At 40.8% G+C, this 25,277-nt stretch overlaps 1 protein-coding gene across 4 annotated transcripts in view; it reads left to right on the forward strand.

Moving 5' to 3' along the window:
• Positions 1 to 25,277, forward strand: part of LIN7A (lin-7 homolog A, crumbs cell polarity complex component) — a 58,220-nt gene that overhangs the window by 29,019 nt on the left and 3,924 nt on the right. For 3 of the 4 annotated variants that reach the window (XM_048500625.1, XM_048500626.1, XM_048500628.1), the window contains 3 exons: positions 20,662 to 20,733; positions 23,655 to 23,864; positions 24,554 to 24,759. In XM_048500625.1, coding sequence (XP_048356582.1) covers positions 20,662 to 20,733; positions 23,655 to 23,864; positions 24,554 to 24,759 — 488 coding nt within the window. Of the gene's footprint in view, positions 1 to 20,661; positions 20,734 to 23,654; positions 23,865 to 24,553; positions 24,764 to 25,277 lie in introns of all 4 variants that reach the window. The other variant, XM_048500627.1, reaches the window with a different exon arrangement.

Here is a 25,277-nt window from a genome sequence, read left to right on the forward strand (position 1 = left end):
GTGATGTTTTTTCTGATATGCCTTTTATAATTGGAGCAGATGTGTTGTACCAATCTGGAACAAATGAGCATAGTAGTTAAGAGTCAAGGCTAAAACAGCACTGAAAAAGAGAAACAGAAGGCTCAAAGGGGGAATTAGAAGATGTACATGAAAAGAAGTTTCCAACTAGAAGTTCCTAAAGCTGGAAAAAAACTTAGAGTCAAATATAGGTGAGCAAAAAAAGAAAAAAATTAAGGGTGGAAATTAGGTTGACAGCAAAGCTGAGTTAACTAAGTCACAATTGGAGGAAAAGAAAAGATGGAGTCATTAAAGCACTCCTAGTCCAGCTATGGAAGTTGAAACTTTCCATTTGAGGATAAAGAAAATGTATGTCATGAAAGGTCTGAGCAGTTTAAAACTGAACAAAGATCATGTACTACTTTAAAAGAGTTATGTGAAAAGGCAGAGGTTGCTTCTGGAGAAGTATCTAAAGAAATCCTGAGAGATTTATATGGCAATCTGGCTTATTGTATGCGTAAAAATGGAGGCAGGGCTTTTCTGAGAAGGGAAAAGTAACCTTACAGTTAGTAATTCCAGAAAGTACAGGAAGAAATTTTAGAACTTGGCTCATAGTGTCCCATTGGCTGGACACCTAGGAATAGAAGGACTATGGAAAGAATTCAAAGAGGCAGTTTTTGGCCAGGGTTGACTAAAGCAAGTTAAAGGATTTTTGCAAGACATGTGATGTATGTCAGCGGGTTAGACTGCGCTACTGATAGAACTAGGTGTGAACTCTGACCCTACCCAGTAATTGATGAACCCTTTGCAAGAGGTCAGTTTGGACATTACAGGTCCTTTACCTAAAAGTAGTTGGAAAACAGTATATATTGTAGTTATAGTTGACCATGCAACCAGATTTCCTTGTGCCTTTTGTGTAAACATTTACATCTGTGTGTTAGCTAAGGCCTTAATGGAGATTTGTGTCCACATATGGTGTGATGAAAGTACTAATGACTGATCAAGCCTAATTTGATGTCACAGGTGATGAAAATTTTTTCTGTGAGTTGGCTGAGGTTCAACATGCCCCTGTAGTGGCGTACCGCCCTCGTCAAGTAGGTTTTAGTGGAGGGGCCATTCAAGAACTCTGGACAATTGTTGAAGTCTTATGTACTAAAAAGCATTCAAATTCATGGGATCAAAGCGGTACCATATTTGGTTGCTCTCCATTGATTCCAGTCAAGAAAGCCTAGGATTTAGTCCAAATCAGTTATTGTTTGGTAGAGATATCAGAGCTCCTTTGGGCTTAGCTAGAGCAAATTAGGAAGGCTTACTGACAACTCTTGTCCCAAGGATGTAAGAAATGCATGTTCTGTGAGCTGCAAAAAAAGAACTCTGCGGAAGTAAGGACAGCTGCAGCAGAAATTTGAAGCAGGCTCAGCAAAAGCAAAAAAAGACCTACTTTGATGTTAGGCTAGACCGCGCTGGCTTTGCAGTGGGTAATAAAGTTTATTACTGTCAGTGGATAAGCCTGTTAAGTTGGATGTGGCTTGGAAGGGACCTTATGTGATAATAGGTTTTACCAATAGCAATTATGTAATTCAAAGATGATGGGCAGAGAACTGTGCATCGCGAATAGAGTTGAAACCGTATTGTGAGATCTGTAATGACTTTTCCAGTACAAGTTATTTTCATAGATGAGTTTGTGGAATGGAATTTTGAGTGTTCTGATGTGAGTAAAGAGTTGAATTTCAGATGGTTTATCCAGAGGCAATGTAAACCAAGTTAGACATTTGTTAAAGGACTTTGAATTGTTGTTTTACTGAACAGCCCGGTTTGACTCACCTGATTTCCCACCATTATTGACACTTTCAGAGTATTAGCACCTATTAAAACTCCACACCATACCCTAATGCTGTCGTATGAAAGAAGTTGTGGAGAGAAAAGGAGGTTAAACAAATGTTGAAGTAAGGATATTATTGAGCCTAGTAACAGTGCATAGGGAGCACTAGTACTAGTGAAAGAAAAAAAGCAAGGGTATCTGAGGTGACCTTCGAGATTCAGACTGTGTGTAGACTTTAGAAAGGTTAATCTAATGACAACTCTTGATCCTTCTCCACACCCGTTTGGGAGGAATTGGTGGAAAGATTAGCTAGTGCTAAGTTTATAAGCACCTTGGACTGTTCAAGGGGGTATTGGCAAGTCCCCTAACTAAAAGCCTCTGAGAAAGCAGCCTTTGTATGCGAGGGCTTGGGCATTTTTTCAATTTAAGAGAATGCCTTTTTTGGGTTAAAGCAGACATCAAAACCTTCAGAGGTTATTGATAAGGTCTTACTGGGTTAGATTATGCCTTTGGTTATCAGGATGACATAGCCATCATGTCTGATTCTAGGGAGACCCATTGAAACATATCACGAATAGTTTTGCAGAAGGTTCAGGAGCTGGGTTAACTTTGAGACCTGATAAGTGTCGAATTTGGATGGAAGGAGGTGATATACCTTGGTCACTGTGTAAACCTTGATCCAGAATTAAGCCTCTTAGAAGCTAAGGTTGCCAGTAGAATTGGCCTATTCCAACCACAAAAAAAGGATATTCAGTCCTTTTTGGGATTAGTTGGAGTTTTATAGAAAGTTCATACCTCCAACTAAGTGAACTAGCTACACCATTATCAGACTTATGCTTGAGCTCCATTTAAAGTTGTTTGGAGGCGATAGATGTCAAACTGCTTTGCAGCCCAGGTAAAAGAACATTTGTAAATGCTCAGTATTAGTTGCTCCTGATTTTTTTAACAAACCATTTGAAGTGTATACTGATGCTTGAGCGAGGAACGTGCTACATTAGTTCAGAAGAGCCAATTGATGCATCAATAGTTTTCCTTAGTAAGCTGTTACTAGAGAATGTGCATACTCAACGATCGAGAAGGAATGCCTACATGCATTTGTGGGCAATCAAAAAAATTACATCCTTACCTAATAGGGTCTAAGTTTATTGTAAGATCTGACCATAATCCTTTGGCCTTTTGAGCAAGATGAAAAAAACAGCAATGCTCGTATTTTGAGATGGTCCTTAGCCCTACAAGATTATGAATTTGAGATTGACATGTAAAGGGTAAGGACAATATTATTGCTGATGCACTAAGTCGTCAGGGTAATGGTTAATTATATATAATTGCCTGTATGATATGATTGGATCTAACTGGGAATTTTTGAGACATTTAGCCCCTAAATTTCAGCTGAAAAGGGGCATGTGAAGAGTTCAGGAACATTCTGAAAGTGTCAGTTGGAGGATGTGGCTCAGAACACAGGAAGGGCAGTTAGTGAGTGAGGTTTAACTGAAGCTGAAGCCCAGTTCGTTTTTTTCCTGAAGTTTTCTTTTGTTAATTCGTTAGAGCAACTTGTAAGCTTGCCTGTTATATGTAATAAACTACAAAAAAGAAGAAGTTTCTATGAGTGTATTGAATCAATAAGCAATTCAAGTAGAAGGGGACTGTGGAGTCTTCCTTGACAACTAGTCATTTTGGTCTGTTTTAGTCTGACATACTTGCTTCTTTGGCAAAAATAAAAAAGGCCATCAGTAATGGCTGAAATGAGGAATGTGGATACGTCTCTTTAAAAGGAATAGATAATTTGGTCTCTCTGAAAAGGAGTAGATAATTTGCTCTCTTTCCACTTTTGTACTGACAAAAGAATTAAACATACATGAGCATGGTCCTTGAGAATAAAAGAAAGAAATTAAAACAGTGCTTTAAGAATTATGGGGGGAAATGCAAAATGCTAAGATAAAAGCTGTGCAATTTGCACTGAGATTGTAGAAGATCATGGTTTGAAAGAACTCTGCCCTTTTTCTTCTTTCTCATTGTGTCAGGGTAATTTATTCTTGGCAGAGATTTTCCTTCTCCCAGAATAGAATTTCTTCTTGTTCATAGATGGACAGAAGTCTCAGGCATGCATCATTGTGACTCAGATGAAGAGGGACAAGGGGCAGGCACAATTGTCAGCATTTTTTGCCAGCGCAACAGAAGGGTGGAACAGGGACAGAAGCAAGCACCTCAGTTTGGAAGCAGTCATCCTTTGTAGCGAGTAAAAGGCTAGTGTATATGTCACTGTGAAATGACTGTTGAAGCGACTGTGGGCATAGTCTAATTCTCTGGGCATGCCTCGAATTTCACTTCAGTATCCCTTGTACAAAGGAACCTGTTTTTCATGTGGTCACATTCTTAATGCATATGCATTGCTTGTTATGCTGCAAAGTGTATAGACAGCCCTCAATATATGGAAGCACTTGATCTAATTTAGTCCCGGTGAAAACTAGAGCCACCTAAAGCTGCAAACTAATGGGTGTGCCTTAGGAGGAGTACAATTCATATTTTGCAGTTTACAGCATATTGAATACTTTTGCGTTTGTCTGGAGATCCCTTGATTTTAGGTACAATAGCTGTTTTTTAATTAATCAACCAAAGACACATCTTTCCATTGCTACATTTCATTTAACTGAGAACTCATTGGGAAATATTGCATGAGCTATAACTGAAATCTATAGCTGTTGGAAAAGTCCAGACATCTTTATACTGTAAGCATTATTGTACAGACTTCTGATGAAACTGAAACACAGCATGCTGAGAACTAATCAGAAGTAGTTTTTAAGTGAAGTTGCAACCCATTTAGCTCAACATAGAAATGTCTCTCTCTTTTACTTTTGCAGAGATAGGAAATATTGAGCTGTGGTTTAAGGGTAGAGCATTTGTTCTGCATGCAAAAGGTGCCTTTCAATCCTGGGCATCTTCAGATAGAAGGATCAGGTACCAGGTGATGCACAGAACTTCTTAGAATCCTGGAGAACCACTGTCAGTCAGAGTAGATAGTACTGATCGTGATAGAACACTCATTTGATTCAGTATAAGGAAGTTTTAAGTATGTGTGTGAACTATTCCATTTGTCCTACATCACAACCAAAGTATTGATTCTAAACACTAGTTGTAACATTTATATTGGAGTAAAGCTAGATTCAAAGCCGTGGATGGATCATCATCAGGGACCTGAAAAGATTATCCTTCACGTATCAACCTGCCAGAGAATCCTGACTAAAGTCTGTCCCAAGCAAAGAGCAAAAGAACAAATACTCACTGTTGTTTTGGTAGGGGTTACAGCTTCTTTCAGGAGCATATGCACAATCAAGGAATAATTGTTGTGTTGAATAGGAAGTCAGCCTCCTACATAAAACTCATATTATTCAGTTTCCCATTTCTGTATAACAATCTAACTGATGCTCTTAAGATACCTATGCTTTTGAACAACATGGATCCCACAGTGTGTGAGAATGTAGCAAAATTTCTGCTAACAATAATAGACGTAAGTCTAGATGAATACCAACCAATGTCTATGTATTATGACCACATATAGCCAGCAGTAATTTTGCTAGCTTCTGTCAGTATCCGATGACGTTTAAGTGAGTTAACTTAGCTGAAGGAATGTCCTATAGTTACAGAAGGACCATGTATATATTTTAGTATTTAGTATTTTAATACCAGTGTCTATAATTGTGAGCAATAATGGGCAAATTTTGTATGCTGATTTTGTATGTTTATTTTATGCCAATAAAGGCTTGTGACTAACATATTATTCAGTTTGCCAGAAGCAGGAAACCAGAACAAATAATATGCAAAGAGAATGCTTGCAGAGACTTTGTCTTAGCTGACTCAAGCAAGTGAGCCAAACTTTCTGAAGGTGGCAGAAAGATATTCTACGTCCACAGCATTCCCTTCATCTGCCAAGCTTGTCACTCTATCAAAGGCCCTTTCTGCATGGCAGTGGAAACACAGCTCCACCAGCATCGGGGATTGCTCGGGGATTGCTCAGGCTCGGGGATTGCTTGCATGGCAGTGTGCAAGCAGCCCCACAGATCCGCTCCAGGGCAGCCATGTAGAGGTTAAGCTGTCAGACTAGGATCTGGAAAATGCAGGTTTGAATCCCCACTCTGCCATGGAAACTTGCTGGGTGACTTGGGCCAGTCATACACTCTCAGCCCTGATGTTGGTTAGTATTTAGATGGGAGACCTCAAAGGAATACCAGGGATGTGATGTGGAGGCAGGCAATGGCAGACCACCTCTAAAGTCTATTTCCTTGAAAACCCTACAACGTTGCCATAAGTCAGCTGTGACTTGATGACAAAAAGAGTATTCTTACAAAAGGACCAGCAAAAGGTATAATCTCTCTTTCAAAGCAGAAGGGATTTTTTTCCCCTCAGGAGAGGAGCTGAAGGCATGACTGGAGATTGAGACTGCTAGGAAGTATTTGTAAATTCTTTGCTGCCTCCTTTAAGTATGAAAATATGGTATTTGGTGGATGGAACAGACTGGTGTAAGAAGCAGGGGGGACATTATATTTTTATTTACAATCGCTACTGTGATATGCTTTCTATAGCTTAAGTAGCAGACAAACCTTTGGGAGATGCGGCAAATGGGCAGAGCCTTTCATTGTCGCCATGTGACACTGAGGGAAGGAAGGGGTACTTTTGTACTCACTAGCGGGTGCTTCTTTGCCATGAATAGCTTGAATCAAAACTTTTTTTGGAATGGTTGCCTTTTCATGTATCAGACTGCTCTCATTCAATTTCAATTGCATGAGTGGGCTAGACAACCCAAGCTTTTTTGAAAAAGCTCTGTTAGGCCTATTTACAGTTACTATATTCTGATGACTTCACTACAGGGGATCTTAAAAGAACTACTGTTTCATTTTATGTGTCATTTTCATCGATCTCATGAATGTAATACTCTAGAATCCAGAGTCACATCAAATAAGTGGTGTTTAATCAGAGCTCCCTATTGACTTCAGGACAAAAATCAATTGTAGTGGGAAAATGCTTGGCTGCTAGCTATGTATGTACTTCTAGTTGTGCTTGATTGCTTAGATGACTCCCTAGGGGGTAAAAAAGCTAATATAAATTCTACTGCTAAAAAGCCAGACTATTTAATAATAAGATATTTATGTGTATCTCAACTGTCAGTCCCTGCCATACATGCCTGATACTTCCCCTCTGCTAATTCTGATAAACAATCATCATGTGGTGATGCGAACACAAATCTTGCCACAGTTACTCCCTATTGTGCAGGTTTTGCTTTTCCATTTCAGCAATCCCCCCCCCCCCCCTTCACACACTTTACACATTTCTGTGTAGCTTACAGTACTGTGTTTGCTCATATAAAATTCTAGGGATAAACATTTGTAACGTTCATTGCTGCTGAGGAAAATGATCAGTATTGCAGCTGGCTTGGAGATGGCATGAGCTGTAATGCTGTGCCTTTGCACTGCATTGGTGCCATCTGTTGGAAATTTTTTAATGAACAAAACCTGTTAAAGTGAATGGAAATTGCACAGAAGATATGCATGAAGCTTCCTTCTTTTCCTTGTTTGCTACATCCTCTCAGAGGAGCAGAAGCCAAGACAACCAGAGGACTGAATTCACTTCCTATATGCATTTCATATAAACCACTTTGAAAACAAATCGCTAGAGGGTATAAATGTTGCAATAAATAAGCACAAAGAGGTGCTGAAAACTAACATAAAATGTGATGCAATGCTGGACCAAGCAGAAAATATATGGACTGAGATAAGAAACATCTCACATCCCCATCCACCCTGTCTTGGGGGAACTATATCAAATCTCTACATCATGGTGTAATGCTCAAATTAGGACAAATCCAGTTGTCCTAGTGTTACCGCGCTGCTCTTGGTAACTTTTACGGGCTCCGAGGTACCCAGCTCTCGGCAGCGCCCAGGAACCCAAGCAAGACCCGACATGGCGAGTATAATAAAAGGAAGGTTTATTGAGATGCTGACCTAAGTGTCAGCACCTCCGTTCCACAAGGACACTGCGCTGCCTAGCAGCCATACAACATCTTAAATACATTTCCTCCCGTCGGGAGCCCGGGAGAACTCAAGACAGCCCACCACCATTCATTAACAAAATTCAAAACAACCAATCATGCATTTGGCGAAGCATGCAGGGACCAATCAGAGTCTAGATAGGCATTCCCTTCTTGGGTTTAGCCAGAGTAGGGCGGCGATGGCGTGATGCCCTGGCAGGAGAATCACAAAGAGATCCCTCCAGGTGTTCAGGGGTCAGGAAATGGAAGCTTGATGATGGTCTCCCTTATCTGCCCGCTGCCGCATCGGGATTTGGCAGGGCGAGGCGCTTTCCCCGAGATCTTCTTTTGTGTGCGTCCATCAGGGGCCTTTACACGTGAAAAGGGGACGATGGCTCAGGAAATCGGAACCGGAAGTAAAGGTGGACTTCCCCTGGCAGCTTGAGCCAAGAGGAGGTTCCAACGCATGATCACAGATGGGCTACAGAATGGAAAACTACAAATCCTATTTCCTATCTAATACAGTTGACTTCTACCTACCTAACACAGAAATAAAACATAGTTTAATCCTTAGTTAAACAAAAGTCCAGAAGTGGGACCAATTTACTTCTGGCTCCGCTATCACTAGCCTTAGTCTCCAAGATTAAATCTGGGAATTAGTCACTCACACATGTCATATGTGCCCTGAATGTAGTTACCTACATTCGGGTGTTGCACCATTGTTGGATGGCCACTGGCATCAGAGACAGAACAGATATGCCAGGTGAATAGAAATTAGGGGTGTATCTTCCCAGGTGCTGTGCCCCCCACATCCAGCCCCCACGCCAAACTCCCTCTGCAAAAAAAGCTACCAACCATTTCTTCAGAAAAATTGCCAGCTCCTTTCTTCCAAGGCTGCCGCACATCTAAGTCCAGCAACAGCCATACGCCCCGCCCTCACTAAGTGCCACACACCCGGCCGGCCTCTCCAAGCACCAGCGTGCTCCAGGCAAGCTCTGCCAGCACAGCCTCTTAGCTGGAGGTGCATTCCTTGTGGCAGTGTGCCTCGATATCTTGAAGCAGGCAGCGGAGGCGCCAATGCTCTCCTCTCAGCACTTGCTCTTGTATTGCTCCAGCACGTCTGCATAGGTGATAGCCAGGAATCTAGAGGGGCTAGAGTTGCTATTCGATTCTGAACCTACCTGAAATGCTGTAACTTTTCTTTGGCTTATGCTTGCTGGAAGAAATTAAGGCCAACGCTAAATGGACTTCTATAATTGTGCTAATATTTGCATATTTATTTATTATCATATTTATATACCGCCCCATCCCTTAAGAGCTCTGGGCGATGAACAAGTGTTACAAAACAGTAATAACAACAACAGTAAAATTAATATAATTAACATCATTAAAATATAAAATTACAGCGTTCCACATAAATCACTTGGCGTCCAGCATTAAAACTATCGATAAAAACCCCTCCCAGAGAGGGGGACGGTATAGATGTCACACACTCCCAGAATGTTAAAAGGAGGGACAGAAAGGGCGCACACCATCAGCGGCTGGCCTCCCCGAAGGCCTGGTGGAACAACTCGGTCTTACTTTGTGAGTGCTTTATGCTGTTTTATGTTTCAGCTAATTTTCTGCTATTTATACATATGTAAGTATTCATGCTGAAGGACTTTTCATGCTGACTTTTTATCTTTTTTAAAAAAAACTTTTAAAAATTTTATTCGGTCTGCTGTGTGTCCACTTATTCTCAAGAACCCATATGAGCTGGGTGGCAAAAGCCTAGGCTGTTTTCTTGACACTCTGGTTTAGAGGTTTTTCTCTATTCAATATATGGTCAAGGTTGAATCCCGATATAAAAGCTTACCCTTCATGACTTGGTAAGCAGAAGAGCAAACAGAGGAGCTTTGCCACTGTGTTCAGAGGATTTGTCATCTCCCTTTGAGAGATTCAGTCCCCTCTCAGCAGTTATTCTTTTCGATTGCTAAGTGTGACATTTTACTGAGGTGATAGTTAACAAACCTTTTGTTCCACGCTGGAAAGGTTCATCTGCAAAACTGAGCACAGAATTGCTCCATGTTTGGGAGAGATGTATTTCCTGTAGTTTTCCTTTGCCAGTCTTTTACCAACATTGATGCTTCTGGAGTATGTGTAGAATCCAGCCCCAGTTATTGAAATATTGAGGTCAATTCTGGGAGGGAGGGCATTTCTCTCTATGAAACATTAATACCACAGTGTCATAATAAATCATTGTAATCCCAAAGCACAGCTGTATGTTGCTTTTCTTATGGGGCTAATTTACATTAATTTATTTATTTACATTATTTATAATCCGCTTTTCTCTCTGGTACTCAAAGAGGGTTATACAGAGTTAGTCAGTGCAATCAACAGGGTTGGCCAATCAGTAAACAATCAGAAATCTAAAAAACAGGACTGAAGCAAAGCATAACATGACAAATTAAATTATACAAAAATTATAATTTATAGCAAACTATTCACAGTAGTATAACTCACAGTCCCTAATCATTTCTACAAGTAATTTTGTAAATCATTTTGTACAGTGCAACTCTGTTGCCTCTGCAGAAAAGTCCTTTTGAGTAATTAAGTTTTCATAGTTTGCAGAAAGCCATCACAGTGGAAGCCTCTCAACTCCTCAGGCAGACCATTCCACAATGTGGGGGCCACAATGAAGAAGGCACATATATAGGTAGTTGTTGATTTTTCCCACTTGCTAGTTGGCACCTTCAGAAGGCCCTGCTCAGAGTTGTTGTGGCATACTTACAGTTATGAAGGTCCGAGGCCATGGAAGGTTTTATATGTGGTAGCCAGTACTTTAAATTGAACCCAGTAATTGATGTACAGCTAGTAGAATGATTGCAGAATGCTCCTTGTAATAGCTGAGCTGTAGTATTCTGCACCAACTGGAGTTACCAAATTAATTTTGATGGGAGTCAAGCATACAATGTATTACAATAGTAAAATCTCAGTGTCACCATGGCATGGATTGGGGTAGCCAGATCAGCTGTATCAAGGTAAAGGACCATTTTTGAGTTAGACTGAGCTGGAAGAATGTCTTCTTTTGCAACTGCATTAACTTGCTTCTCTATCAATAATATTGGGCCCAGTATAACCCTGAGGCTCTTAACTGAACTTCAATGAAAGTGAGGAGTATAATATCCTTCAAGACATCTTCTTTCCCTACCTTTGTATAGGGCAGAAGCCTACTTCATATCAGATAAGCACTCCGAGTGCTGCATCTAACCAGCTTTTTCATGACTTTTACCCTCCTTGCTTTGTCCACATTGGTCCCATGCTCCTCAGCACAGGTTTTTTTGGTGGCCAAAGGAACTCTTTCCTCCCTTTATTACCAATGGAAAAGCTGATTGGTTTATTTATTTGTAAAACATTTATAATCCACCTTTCCTCCAGTTCAAGATGACTTACAATAATAGTTAAAATATCATTGGCTAAAACCAAAGATAAAATAACAAGCCCCAAACCTTTCACCTCTTAAAAGATGCCTACTATTCAAACCCCTTCAAAAGCCCTGGCAAACAGCCAGGTCTGGTACCACCACACCTCCTGAAGATCTCCAAGGAGGGAGCCCATTCCAGAAAGCCAGAGTCCAAAAGGCTCTAGTCTATGCCCTATGTGGAAGGATTTGGAAGGATTTCTGAGCAAAACCATTTGGAACACATCACCCGATTACCTCCTCCTGTCTTATTGAAAGCTGCATATAAGGGGGGAATTCAAATTTGTAATAGGAAATACACCAGTTACTGTAAGTGTTCAAAAAGGCTGAATGTCCAAAATCCAGATGGATATTTTAAATTAAAATCCTCTGCTCAAAAGTATTTACTGTAAACTTTATTTATAGTTCAACTCTTTAATGAAGTATCCAGATATTGGGTTGGATCCAGTGTTGCATGAATGGAAATGGAAACTCAGTGTAGTTTAGGGTTGCCAGCATCTAGATGGTGGCTGGAGATCTTCCTCTATTACAACTGATCTCCAGGTGACAGAGTTCAGTTCACCTGGGGAAAAAATGGCCACTTTGGAAGGTGGACACTATGGCATTGTAACTTTTCCCTCCTCTAACCTTTCCTTCTTCAGGCTGTACCCCCAAAATCTCCAGATATTTCCTAACTTGGAGCTGGCAACACTATTGTAGTTCTGCTTGCATGAGTAATAGCACTAGACAAGCAGGAACCCACAAGGATTTGTAGGGGGTCATCTCACTTCCTCTCCTCCACTCTTTCTTCTTTCCCTCCATGAAAGTTTTCACAGCCTTTCTCATTTTCCTACTCCTTCTCTTCTTCCCTCCCCACCAACAACCACCCCTCCTTCAGTTTTCTCTCCCCCCACCCAGCAGGATCTGCCTAGGAAAACTAAGACCCAGTTCCCTCCTCCTGGCAACCCCACATCCTCTGCCCTTTTCCTGCCTCATTCTTTCTTTGCCTCATTCTCTCAGCCACTCACCAATCTACCTTTTAGCTAGTTCCCATCTTCAGCTATATTTATTATTTATTTTCTTTATTTATACTGCACCTTTCTTCACAGCAGGGGTCAAGGCACTTTACATCATTCTCTTCTTTTTTATCCTCACAACAACGCTATGAAGTAAATTAGGCTAGAAGTATGTGACTACATCACCTAATGAGCCTCCATGGCAGTGATGTGAACTTGGGTCTTGCAGACCCTAGTGTGAAGCTGTAACCACTGTGCCACGCTGGCTTTCGTAGGGTGGCTTCTGTTGAGCAGTAGCAGGGGCAAATCTAGGCAAACTGGAGCCCGGGGACAAAATCTGAGTTTGGTGCCCCCCCCACCCCAGGTATGGACGACCACCCTCCCCCACAACGACCAAACAATGATTTTTTGCACCAGCTCACAAAACACCTCCCACCACCAGCAAAACATACATGGCTTTCTCCGCACCAACTCTCTTTCCTAATTGTGTCCTCACACCAACCCTGTGAGGTAGGCTGCTAGCCTGAGAAACAGCTCCAAGCCAGTGCAAGTGGGAATTAACTTTTAAGCATGTAAATCTCTCACAAGTCACCCCCCATCTGAAGGTTTACCAAGCAAACATCAGCATCATCTCTCCCAAATCACCTCCTACCCCCAGCAAAACAGGCATGGCTCCCTCCCCACCACTTTCCTTATTGTGTCCTCACACCAACCCTGTGAGGTAGGCTGCTAGCCTGAGAAACAGCTCCAAGCCAGTGCAAGTGGGAATTAACTTTTAAGCATGTAAATCTCTCACAAGTCACCCCCCATCTGAAGGTTTACCAAGCAAACATCAGCATCATCTCTCCCAAATCACCTCCTACCCCCAGCAAAACAGGCATGGCTCTCTCCCCACCACTTTCCTAATTGTGTCCTCACACCAACCCTGTGAGGTAGGCTGCTAGCCTGAGAAACAGCTCCAAGCCAGTGCAAGGGGAATTAACTTTTAAGCATGTTTATCTCTCACAAGTCACCCTCCATCTGAAGGTTTACCAAGCAAACGTCAGCATCATCTCTCACAAATCACCTCCTACCCCCAGCAAAACAGGCATGGCTCTCTCCCCACCACTTTCCTTATTGTGTCCTCACACCAACCCTGTGAGGTAGGCTGCTAGCCTGAGAAACAGCTCCAAGCCAGTGCAAGTGGGAATTAACTTTTAAGCATGTAAATCTCTCACAAGTCACCCCCCATCTGAAGGTTTACCAAGCAAACATCAGCATCATCTCTCCCAAATCACCTCCTACCCCCAGCAAAACAGGCATGGCTCTCTCCCCACCACTTTCCTAATTGTGTCCTCACACCAACCCTGTGAGGTAGGCTGCTAGCCTGAGAAACAGCTCCAAGCCAGTGCAAGTGGGAATTAACTTTTAAGCATGTAAATCTCTCACAAGTCACCCCCCATCTGAAGGTTTACCAAGCAAACGTCAGCATCATCTTCAGTTCTGCTGCTGCTTCTGGGCTCCCTGCTGAGCTTGCCTTTTCCTGTGCCTGCTGGCGCCTGGCTGCCGGGGAGAAGGCTTCTGAGTCATGCCACACTTCATTTAAGGCGAATAAGGCATGCTGGGTTAGAGGGAGGGGAGGCGGAGCTCCCCAGTCCTGCTCCTGGGAGCCCAGTGGGACTTCTCCCCCGCCCCCTGGACACTCCAGGCCACCGTACAGAGTGGGCGGGGCTACGACAAGCTCTGGGAGCAGTCGGCTGCTTCAGTGCCTGCTTGCTAGGGCTTGCTCAATCCCTCCCTGTGTAGGAGGATGTTTTGGCGCCCCCCACGTGACCTCAATCGATGCGCCCGGGGACAAGGGGTACCCCATGTCCCTAGGCAGGAACGCCAGTGAGCAGTAGCAAGCAACCAGGCCTAGGTGGGTCATGTAAGTCAGGTAGTAGGAGGTAACCTGGTGATTGCTGCCAGACCCAATCTAGTAAGTCCTTCCTTAAAGCCTAAAACAGCCCTTGAAAGGACCCTCCCTTGCCTTTTACTGACAAAAGCTGAGCCTAAAATGCAGTGATTGCCTATCAACAGTCACTGAGTGCTTCTGTTTCTTAAAGCCACAGGTGCTTCTTTAATCATGTTGGTTTTAAAAAAACACTCTGTAATTTTTTTAAAGATTGAAGATTTTTCTGCAAACCTAGGCATTTTTCAGGTTTGTAGAAAGATCTGCCTAGCACAATCACATTTCCAGTCTCCAGATTAGATTTGGGTGACTTTGCTATCAGTATATAGATGAAATACAGCAATATCCGTAGATTCCCTTCTTCATATAATTACTTGCACAATATCTTGAGCAAGCTGAAATACAAACCTACCACAAGCAGCCAGTGTGGTCTTTTTAGTGCATTTGTCCTTGTGCAAGGACTCTAAATGGCATGGAAGTCTCTCACTTGATCCAGTCCACAGGGCCTCTTTGTATTGACCAACAATAATGCACCAAGATTCATTTTTTGAAATAACAATAAAAATGTTGTTCCTTGCTCCCCATTCCGAAAAGGTAGTATTTTAAGTTGGCCTTTTACATTGTTTATCTGACTGAATGTTCTGTAATTAAAAGTGTCATAGCTCCTGAAAAATAAAATAAGTTTCACTTCATTGCAGGTTGAGATTGTTAATGAGTCATTATCCTCACTGCACAAGGCAGAATGGCATATCATTTACTGCATGACTTCCAATTGTTCTGACAGCTGGTGCAATGGTGTAATGATGCAGATGTTTGTCTCCGAGGGAAGCTGCTAACAGTGTCCCGATGGAAGCACATGACTGCTTTCAGATTACTGAAAGAACAGCATACCAAAACTCTTGCTGCAAAAAGAAACAAATTATGTATTTATTCGCAGCAAGTTTGAAATCCTAAGTAAAAGCTGTGTTAAATAGTGAGATGAATTTTTTTTCTGCAAGTGGGCAGACTCTGAAATCAATTAAACTGCTTTATGTCAGTCCAGAGCATTAGCCTAAAAATCTGCAATATTTGGTAAAGTTAAACATATTTCTCTGCTATTCATCAAACAGCTTTTCTTAAATATCAAAATGTAAACTCCAGTGCTTGAAATACTTGCTGCTTTTCCGAATTTCCTTTAGCCTTGTATTAATTGCCCTTTTGTTCTGATATTTTTCTAGAAGTCTATGTTCTTTGATTCAAAGATCTTGAAAGTCTGAGAAGCAGCTTTGAGGAAGTGGCAAATGTTATTAAAGATCTGTTCACCTTTGGAAAGATTATTAAATTGAGCTTAGACTTACTTCATTGAAAATATATGTTCCCCCTGTGAACTATAGGCTCTTTCAATAGTCTTTTGCATTGGCGATCAGCAGTGTAATCCAAAAAGAGCTGCACTCTTCTCAACCCCTTGACCTTAACCCTGGGATTTTTACCAAATAAAAAAATTAGGCTAGACTGTTTATTTTTCTTCATAATACCAGTATCTAAAGCGTATGTACCCCTTTAAGTATATAAAATCTTAGGGTTTCTTTATGTTCTCTTCTCAACCACAGGTGTTTGTGTTATAATGAAACTAATTAAGAAACTTCCCTGAATTCTGACATACCTTTTCTGGTGGCTTCAAAAAAGCTGTCCCACAGCACCCATAGCGTATACCATGTGATACTTAGAAGATGTTTTGCACATTTTTTCTGTATATGTTTATATACATGAAACTGTCTTGTGCTGAATCAGACTTTTGGTCTATCTATGTCAGTGTTTACTCTAACTGGTAGCAGCTCAACAGGGACTTATAGTTCTCTCATATCAGATACCAGATTTATTTAACAAGGATTGAACGTGGACCTTAAGCACGCAAAGCAGAAACTCTTCAACTGAGCTGTAACCTCACCCTGCCTGCCTGCCTGCCTCTCTCTCTATTAAAATGCATCTAGCCTCCTTTGGTAGATTTAGGCCAAGACAGCTTACAAAACATAAAAGTCATCATGCATGCAACAAGTATACAACAAACAATATAGAATTAAGAATCACCAACAATAAATTATCAGGGACACAGCAAGAACTGTAGACAATTTAAAAATCTTTAATAGAGCCAATTTAAGCCAAGACAAAAACTTGGTATAGTTATTACTACCCTTCTAGAGGCTGCCAGATAATGGCCCAGTCATCCCTCAGGGGCAGGGGTGGGGAATGTTCTGTTAAAGTGAGAAAAATAAGAGACTATAATTCTTTAAAAATTACATTATGTTATGACCAACCATGCTGTGTAGTTTGTTATTGCAGTTGTAATTTCAACAGCAGCTGTAATTTAACTATAATTTCAACTGTATACTTAAAGGCCATTGATTTTCAAAGAATTCATGCAGTGCATTCAAACAAGGATGGACTACTATTGAAGGTCAAATTCCTAGCACAAATTCAGCATCTTTGATTTGTATGCCACATGAGTGCATTGCAAAGTTGTCTGCTATATCAAAATCTTTTTTCAATTTTTTTTTTCAAATTGAGATTATTGTTTCATTTTCTTTGGTTCCTATCCTTATGGGAAAAGCTTTATGTCTGCACTGCTGGTCATTTCTCGCAGCATTTGTTCCTTACTTCCTGTTTGCTGTTGTGAATCAAGTGCACTAACCAACTATATCTCCCTTACTTATTAAAAGAAACCAACAAAATGACGCACAAACTGCCTATTCTTCCTCTTCCTCCCTCTGTCCCTCTGCTGTTGCAACATGGCTCTTGTGTAACAGGGATTGACAGGCTGTGACCATTTTCAAAGTACAAGTTACATAAAGTTGCACCACCTCCAGAATCTTCTGGAGAGCAACAAAATTCCCCAGTGCTGTTCACTATAGCTGCTGCAATTAAAAAAAACAGTGCTAGCTCCCAAAGCTAAGGCATGGGAGCAGTCTGCAAACTTAGCACCTCTGTGGTGGTGGTGGTGATGAAGAACAAGAAGAAAGTTATGTTTTATATCCCGCTTTTCTCTAAGGAGTCAAGGCGGCTTACAATTACCTTCCCTTACCCTCCCCACAACAGATGCCTTGTGAGGTAGGTGAGACTGAGAGAGTTCTGAGTGAACTGTGACTAGGCCAGGCTTCATGTGGAGGAGCAGAGAATCAAACCTGGTCCTCCAGATTAGAGTCTGCCATTCTTAACCGCTACACCACACTCACTCTCTAAACAGGTTGACTCAAAAATAAATCCCATGTTATTCAGTGGCTCTTACAGACAGAAAAGTGTCCTCTGTGTCACCTTGTGTTTTGTTGTCAATGGATAGCACAATAGAACATCAAGTTGACACTCATGTTTTGAAAATTAATTAATGGGCTCTTACATTATTTAAACATTGACATTTTCTCCATATGAAGTAAACACTCAAGAAAAAGCTGTTGTCGTCTGACTATTTATCACACCAATAAGTCACAGATCATTACTTTAGATCTAAAATGCAGAAGGTGTCTTGGAATGATTTAGAGTGGATTATAATAATAGAACAACAATTTCAAAGTTAAACTTACAATAGGCATTTCCCATACATTATTAAGTTTCTACATTATGACATAATTGAGTGTAGTTCTTCAATTTTATTCAGCTAAAGATCTCAAAAATAGGAGGGCCCTGGGGTTGTGCATTGTATGGCCTGCAGAATATGGAATTAGATGCAGGGCTCCAAATATTGGCATGGAGGACCCAGATACATGATTTTGCAGTTTGGCTTCTGTTGCAGGAAATACCACCCTTCTTGCCAGTATCAGGAGACAAAGCTATTTTGCTCCTGATTATCCTTCTAGTTTTTTTAAAATTGATTTGTAGAATGTGGTTGTACAAGCCTCAGAGATTTGTTGGTTATTTTCTGTGATGGGATATTACTGATACACCAACTTCTTCCCCTACCTATACCATGTTGTAAACTGTCTAAAACGAAAAATAATGTCTATGGAAATTCTGCCAAGACTAAAGATGTTTCATATCCCTGGGAAAAATGTGTTGCATCATTTAAGGCAGTGATACTCAGTGGAACTTTTAGTTGATGTTAATTGTGAATGTGACTCTCCATGAAGTACAACTGATTATTCTTTTAATGTGAAAATAATTACATTTTTATCTTTGTCTACAGTATGAGCATAAGAAGAAATTGGACAATCATGTAGTTTTAACTGAACACATAGAATATATATATGATTTTAATATATATGTTATAAATGGATTTCAAATGTTGAAGCACTGTCCTCGTCACCTAAAGGGCTTGTCAACAAAGAATAATATTACCCCTTTTGCTGCCTGAATTCATATTTGATTATATGAGGATATTGTCTGTTCTTCTCAAATTACATTATTTAAAATTAAAAATAAATTCCATCACAAGAAGTTGATAATTTGGAAAAAAACCAGTCCTCATTATGTAACCAAAAAATATATCCTGGTCTCCGGAACTGTAATACTGTTCCGTAAGATTAGTAGTTTACAAAGTTTTTGAAGTGGGACCTGCTTCTAAACCTACTGTACTTTTCAATACCCACATTCAGAGGAACTCCATATTACTTTCTACGTCCCCAACATAACATTCAGAAATTTCATATCAGAACACTAAATAAGTGTCTGTTGTATTTTTCTTTGTAATATTTCATTATGTAAAGCATCACTTATGGGATTTTGTGGTTATTTTATCCATTATGCAAAGGCAAACCTGAATTTGCCATCAGGTCTCCTCTCCCCGCCCACCTACATCTCTTTCCTCCTGGCTTTGCGACTGACTTGTGATGTGATCACAACCAACTTTTGAGAACCAGTGTCATAAAGATAAGAGGTACTAATAAATGTAAACTGGGGACAGGTTTAGTATATTTGTTGCCTAATAGTGGCGTATTTACCTAGGGGACATGGGGTACCCTATATCCCCGGGCGCACCCTAGTGGAAGGTGCAAAAATTTCAGGTTTGTGTGTTTTTCGTATTTTTAGTGTTTTTTCAGTTTTTTGACAGCAGGGGGCACAGTTTTTAGGCTAGCAGCACCAACATTTCAGGGATTTTTCAGGAGACCCTCCTGATGATACCAACCAAGTTAGGTGAGGTTTGGTTCAGGTGGTCCAAAGTTATGGACTCCCAAAAGGGGTGCCCCATCCCCTTTTGCTTCCGATGGGAGCTAATAGGAGCTGGGAGCTACCCTTTTGAGGGTCCATAACTTTTGGCCCCCTGAACCAAACTTCATCAAACCTGGGTGATATCAGCAGGAGACTCTCCTAAAGATACCGTGAAATGTTGGTGCTGCTAGCTTAACAGTTGCACCCCTGACAGCGGGCATCCCCCAAATTTCCCCAGATTCTCCTTTTATATCCACTGGCTTTGGCATGAACTTAAAGGGAGAATGTGAGGTCTTCAGTTTAAACATTGAAAGTGATGCTGTTTCAGGGTGGGGGAGAACCCACCCCAAGACAGCATCACTTTCAATGTGGTTTTAACTGGGGACCCCAGATTCTCCCCTTAAGGTGGGTTTAAAAGAAGAATCTGGGCTCCCTGGTTTAAACACCATTGAAAGTGATGCTGTTTGGGGGTGGATTCCACTGGAGGTGTTTTGTGAGAGATGATGCTGACATTTGTTTGGTAAATGTTTTGCTGGGGTGATTTGTGAGAGATTTACATGCTTAATACCCATTTGCACTGGCTTGGAGCTGTTTCTCAGGATAACAACCTACCTCATAGGGTTGGTATGAGGATAAAATTAGGAAAGAGAGTTGGTGGGGAGAGAGACATGTATGTTTTGCTGGGGGTGGGAGGTGTTTTGTGAGCTGGTGCAAAAAATCATTGTTTCATTGTGGTGGGGGAGGGTGGCCGCCCATACCCGGGGGTGGGGGGGGGGGCAAACTCAGGTTTTATCCCCGGGCTCCAGTTTGCCTAGATATGCCTCTGTTGCTTAATAAAAGTATTTTTTATCACAAGCTATAATTTATCAGGCAGAAAACTGTGCTGAGGGATTGAGCATGCAGTTGGAAAAGAACAGATGGTTATGAGGTCAGAATAGATTTAAAACCTCCTGAGCCGCAGTAGGGTGTCTTTCATTACAATTCTTATCTGCTTTCAATTCAGTAATTGTTACTTTTGCTAACTTGAAGATTCTTTGTTCAGTACTAAGGTTCAAAGTATCCTGGGATACAGATGCGAACTCTTTTCACAAGAAGGGGGGAAAAGGTGGGCCACTCTCAAAACATACTCTTTTATCAGTGTTAAAGGGCATTTCTTTTTATGATCCAAGTAAATGGAAGAGCTGCTAGACTAGACTTTATATGTTTGCCTCAGTCTTGCAGTTCTTAAAGGCACAGCATTGCAGTTCTAATTCTGTTAGTTTTGACTGCTGAAAATGGATTGTTTGTCTCCATCATTTTTTCTTCTGTTTTTGATCACTGTAGGTATACCAATATATGCATGAAACCATAAGTGGTAATGGCTGCCCAGAATTCCGTGCCAGGGCTACTGCAAAGGTAGGACATGTGCATCTTTAAAAATACACACTACTGAAGTGGCCTAGTAATTGATTGTGCGCGTGTGTGTTTCAGGTATTCGTGTGTACACTGTAAGAAAATTTAGACATCAGTGGCAGCCCAGAGTCTAGAACCAATGCTTCTTCCAGGTAACAATCATAATAGAAAATTCAACCTTTGTGCTGCTTCTGTAGCTTAAGAAAAGAGAATGCTTTATGCAGTTCAGAAGTTTGTGTGTGGGGGAGTCAGCTCCCAAACTGGGTCTACCAGTTCTTTGAACACAGTCAGGTGGGTCCAACCAGCTTTTCTGCTGATGAAAAAGGGATGAAGGATCCCCTTTGGCCATTTGAAGCTATGCTTGGGAACATGGAGCCTGCACAAAAGCCATGTGAGACAGGTGCTGTAGTAAGGTGGGTAGTTGGGTGAGATTAAGTGGGGAAAAATTGGTTGGATCCATCCCACTGACTACTGGTGCTCCTGCAACTGAATTCTCCTGTGGAGTTTCTTTTTTCTCACTGTATGTGGTTCGGCATAGAACTAGCTCAGAAGAGATTTCAGGAATTTTATTGGCAAATATAGTGAGCACACACATATTTAATAAGATGGCAGTAGTATGGGCATGGCTGAAAAACATGCTGTCAATCTATTAAGTTTCATGAAGGCTTCTTACAAATCTATGTAGGTTCTCTGTATCAAGAACAACTACATCCTTTGTACTGAAATCTGAAATGGACTTTTGCTTGTTCTCTGTATAGAAGCCACATCGTGGTAATGTCATCATGGAATAATTCCTTTTATAAAACCCTTTAACATATAATGGATTTTCTCTGCTTTGATAAGGAAGGGTAAGAATAAGTACAGGATAGAGATAAATACAAAAAAGAAAACTAGGAAGAATTTTTGGACTCTTATCAAGCATGTACATACCATCTAAAAAGGTTGTTTTTAGCAAATCAGAACAATAAATACTGATTTTTCCTTCTGTTTTAGGACACGTGAAAGTATCTCTCTGGTTTTGTACAGAGACAAGCCAAGAGTTAATGCACAGGAGACATAGCATTAAAGCAGCTAGAAACACTCATGCGCACATCCCTTTAAAATTAGTTCTGCCTCTATTCTATGAGCATATTCAAGCAAAAGGTGTCCATTTTGCTATCTGCTAGAATGCTGTCATTATTCTTATGTGACTTCTTGTTTACCTGAACACTGCAGATATTGAAGGTTTATCATCTCTTGCCCTAGTCAAGGATTTTACAGATTATTTCCACTATGAATGAATGCAGAAATTACCAATATGTGGTTCAGTTCAAACAGGAGATGTCTCAAGAAGATTTGCCATTCTCATTTCTTATTCATATAGAACAGCAGGATTGTGGAGCAATGTTTCAATATTACAGTACTTCCTGGTTTTTTCTGGGCTGTCTGCATTGCATCTTTCTTGAACATTTATGTTTGACATTTAATGTTTGCATGATAGCAGAAGTTTGCATGATTAAAAGTTTTGCATATATAACTAAAATTGTATTCATCTGTTAAGCATAAAACCCTATAAAACGTTGAACTTATCAAGAAGTCTAAGCTGTAGGATCTCAGGCCAGATTCAACAGACAGTAACACTTTCTAGTCCCATTGATTTCAGCTGGGAAGCCAAACATGTGCTTGAGTCTCTTCCATTGAAATCAGTGGATTGGCTGCATTGACCTTATATTGATAGTCAGCAGTTCACAAAAATATATCACATACTAATAAGCAGTTACTGGTTCTTTTCTGCAGCCCTGACCTGGATGGCCCAGCCTAGCCTCATCGCTTCAGATCTCAGAAGCAAGGCAATGTTTGATCCTGGTTAGTACTTGGATGGGAGACCACCAAGGAAGTCCAGGGTTACTATGCAGAGGCAGGCAATGGCAAATCTCCTCTGAACATCTCAAGAGAAGTCACCATAAGTTGCTATGACTTGAAGTCACTTCACAAACTTGCATGTTTTTTCTCTATTATTTAAAATTTCTCATTTTAAAAAATAAGACATGCCTCCAGTTTTTAAGTAATTATTGCAGTCCATATTTTCTGTCCTATTTCATATATTGTTATAGTGAAAGCTTTTCTAAATATCAGTCAACCAAAGTTGTTAAAGTTCCATTTTCAAAATTTACTAAATCAATAGTGCAATATTAAACCATTACCCCAGTTTCAGCTCTGCTTAACATTGCACAGTTATTCGCTGTGACCCAGTCTATGTTCCCAGTTCACACACAGGGACATATATTCCTCTTTGGTACACATATTCCTTTTAAGCGTTGAGGATTGCTTCATGCATGTCATTGCTACCATGGCGCTCGATGTGTGCATTACAATCTGCAGAGTGCAGAAAATGGATTTACTTGAAAATTTAAGCGTTTTCCATAAAAATTAACAAGAAAATTAAAAACAGCATTTCTCTCTTTCACAGCATTCAGTAGGCACTTACATTAATAAATATGTTGATGTTGCAAGGAGGTCACAGACTAAAATACACAAGAGAATTTTTCACTGCCCTCTAGAAATTGTTCTTCCATAGGAAGCTTGAATGCACACACAGAGTTCCACTGCCGATAAAGGCTGCTGCAGTGCAAGGAGCTGACCTGTGCGTTGACTCCTTTTCTGTGCATGAAGCACATTAAGGAGAAAGGGAGACCTACATGTTCTAGACATTTTTGCACATCAGGATTTACGCACCCTAATTACTCTGCTAGCAACTAACTGGGCATGAAGGCATGGAACAAACATTTTCTAACTTGTATATATCTGCGGTTTTTAATCAAAGCGGTAATGCAATATTTGTAAACAATACATAAGAAAACAAAATATGGTTTTGTGTGAACGAACCTGTCAAATACAATCAGCAAATGTGCTTCTATATTACTAAATATCTCATTTCCTTCTAGGCAACAGTTGCTGCCTTTGCAGCAAGTGAAGGCCATTCACACCCTCGAGTGGTAGAACTGCCAAAGACTGATGAAGGCCTTGGTTTTAATGTGATGGGGGGAAAAGAACAAAATTCTCCTATTTATATTTCTCGCATAATTCCTGGAGGAGTAGCAGAAAAACATGGAGGACTCAAACGTGGAGACCAGCTGCTTTCTGTTAATGGAGTGGTATGTGCACATGCCTCACTGATTTCTAGTTTGATGAGCTTTGCTTGTTCAGATCTCTTTTGAAAGAGAAATTTACAGTTCTCTGGGGATTATACTTTTAGGATAATTTCAGACTTTTTATGGAGAAATTTTGCAAGAATTGTACCAATCGAGAAAACTGAGTAGGTTCACAAGATTACAGTTGTGAGTCCGTAAGCTTTCTCTTGGCAGGCACACTTCCTGCAAAATAACTTCATATCCAAAACCAGTTGAAATCATTGTCCTAAGGGAAGCCACAGTATTATCTCTAAACACATCAGTCCTAAATACATTTATTTTTCTGTAAGTTCATTTTTTTCTAGAGGTGCTTGGTTCCAAAACATTCTTCTCAATACAGACTGACACGTCAATCTTAATGACATAATTATGCCAAACTAAATTCCATATGATATTTATGTCCAAGTCAAAATGTTAGGTGATGGGATGTTGGGTGTGGAGGGACTGTTCTAGAAGTAGCAGACAGACAGCTGGAGTTGAAATGCCTGAGTGTTGCATTCAGGAGTTTTTTTTTCCTTCCCTCATTTGCTTAGCCTATAAACTGGTGCAGTCACAGGGGGAAGGTTTAAGAAAACCTCTACCCCAGGACCTCACAGCATCTCAAGCGCATTCTCCCTGGGGTTTTAAACCTGTATTCTTATTTTTGTATTCAGAGTGTGGAAGGAGAACACCATGAAAAGGCTGTGGAGCTTCTGAAGGCAGCTAAGGACAACGTCAAGCTGGTGGTGCGCTACACCCCCAAAGTGTTAGAAGAAATGGAGGCTCGCTTTGAAAAACTGAGGACAGCCCGACGCAGACAACAGCAACAGTTGCTAATTCAGCAGCAACAGCAGCAAAATGCACAGCAAAACCATATGTCGTAGGTGAGAGTGTTCATTGGTCTTGCGTTGAGCCTGTCCTTTAAGGGGACTCGGCACATGATGAGTAGACTGACAATCCAGTAGAGAAGACATAAAAGGAACAAGGATGAAGAGTGAAAGAATACCATTACATTCAGAGTTAAAATGTTTATTTTTAAATTGTATTTGTATACTTATATACCCCTTCTCTCCCTAGTAGTGCCCCAGTGTGACTTAACATTATTCTCCCTTCCTCCCTATTCTCCCAGATCCCAGCCTGACACTCTAATTCAGTGGTTCTCACCCTTCCTAATGCCAGGACCCTTTAATACAGTTCCTCGTGTTGTGGTGACCACCAACCCTAACATTTATCTATTTTACAGATGGAGAACACTGATGCAGAGAGCCTTAGGCGACCCCTGTGAAAGGGTCATTCGACCCCCAAAGGGGTCACGACCCACAGGTTGAGAACCACTGCTCTAATTAGTACGCCACTGGCTTACTAAAAGAGATCATGTGGAATAGCAACAGGTTTAAT

The sequence above is a fragment of the Sphaerodactylus townsendi genome, linkage group LG06 (genome assembly GCF_021028975.2).
Source record: "Sphaerodactylus townsendi isolate TG3544 linkage group LG06, MPM_Stown_v2.3, whole genome shotgun sequence".
Lineage (NCBI taxonomy): Eukaryota > Metazoa > Chordata > Lepidosauria > Squamata > Sphaerodactylidae > Sphaerodactylus > Sphaerodactylus townsendi.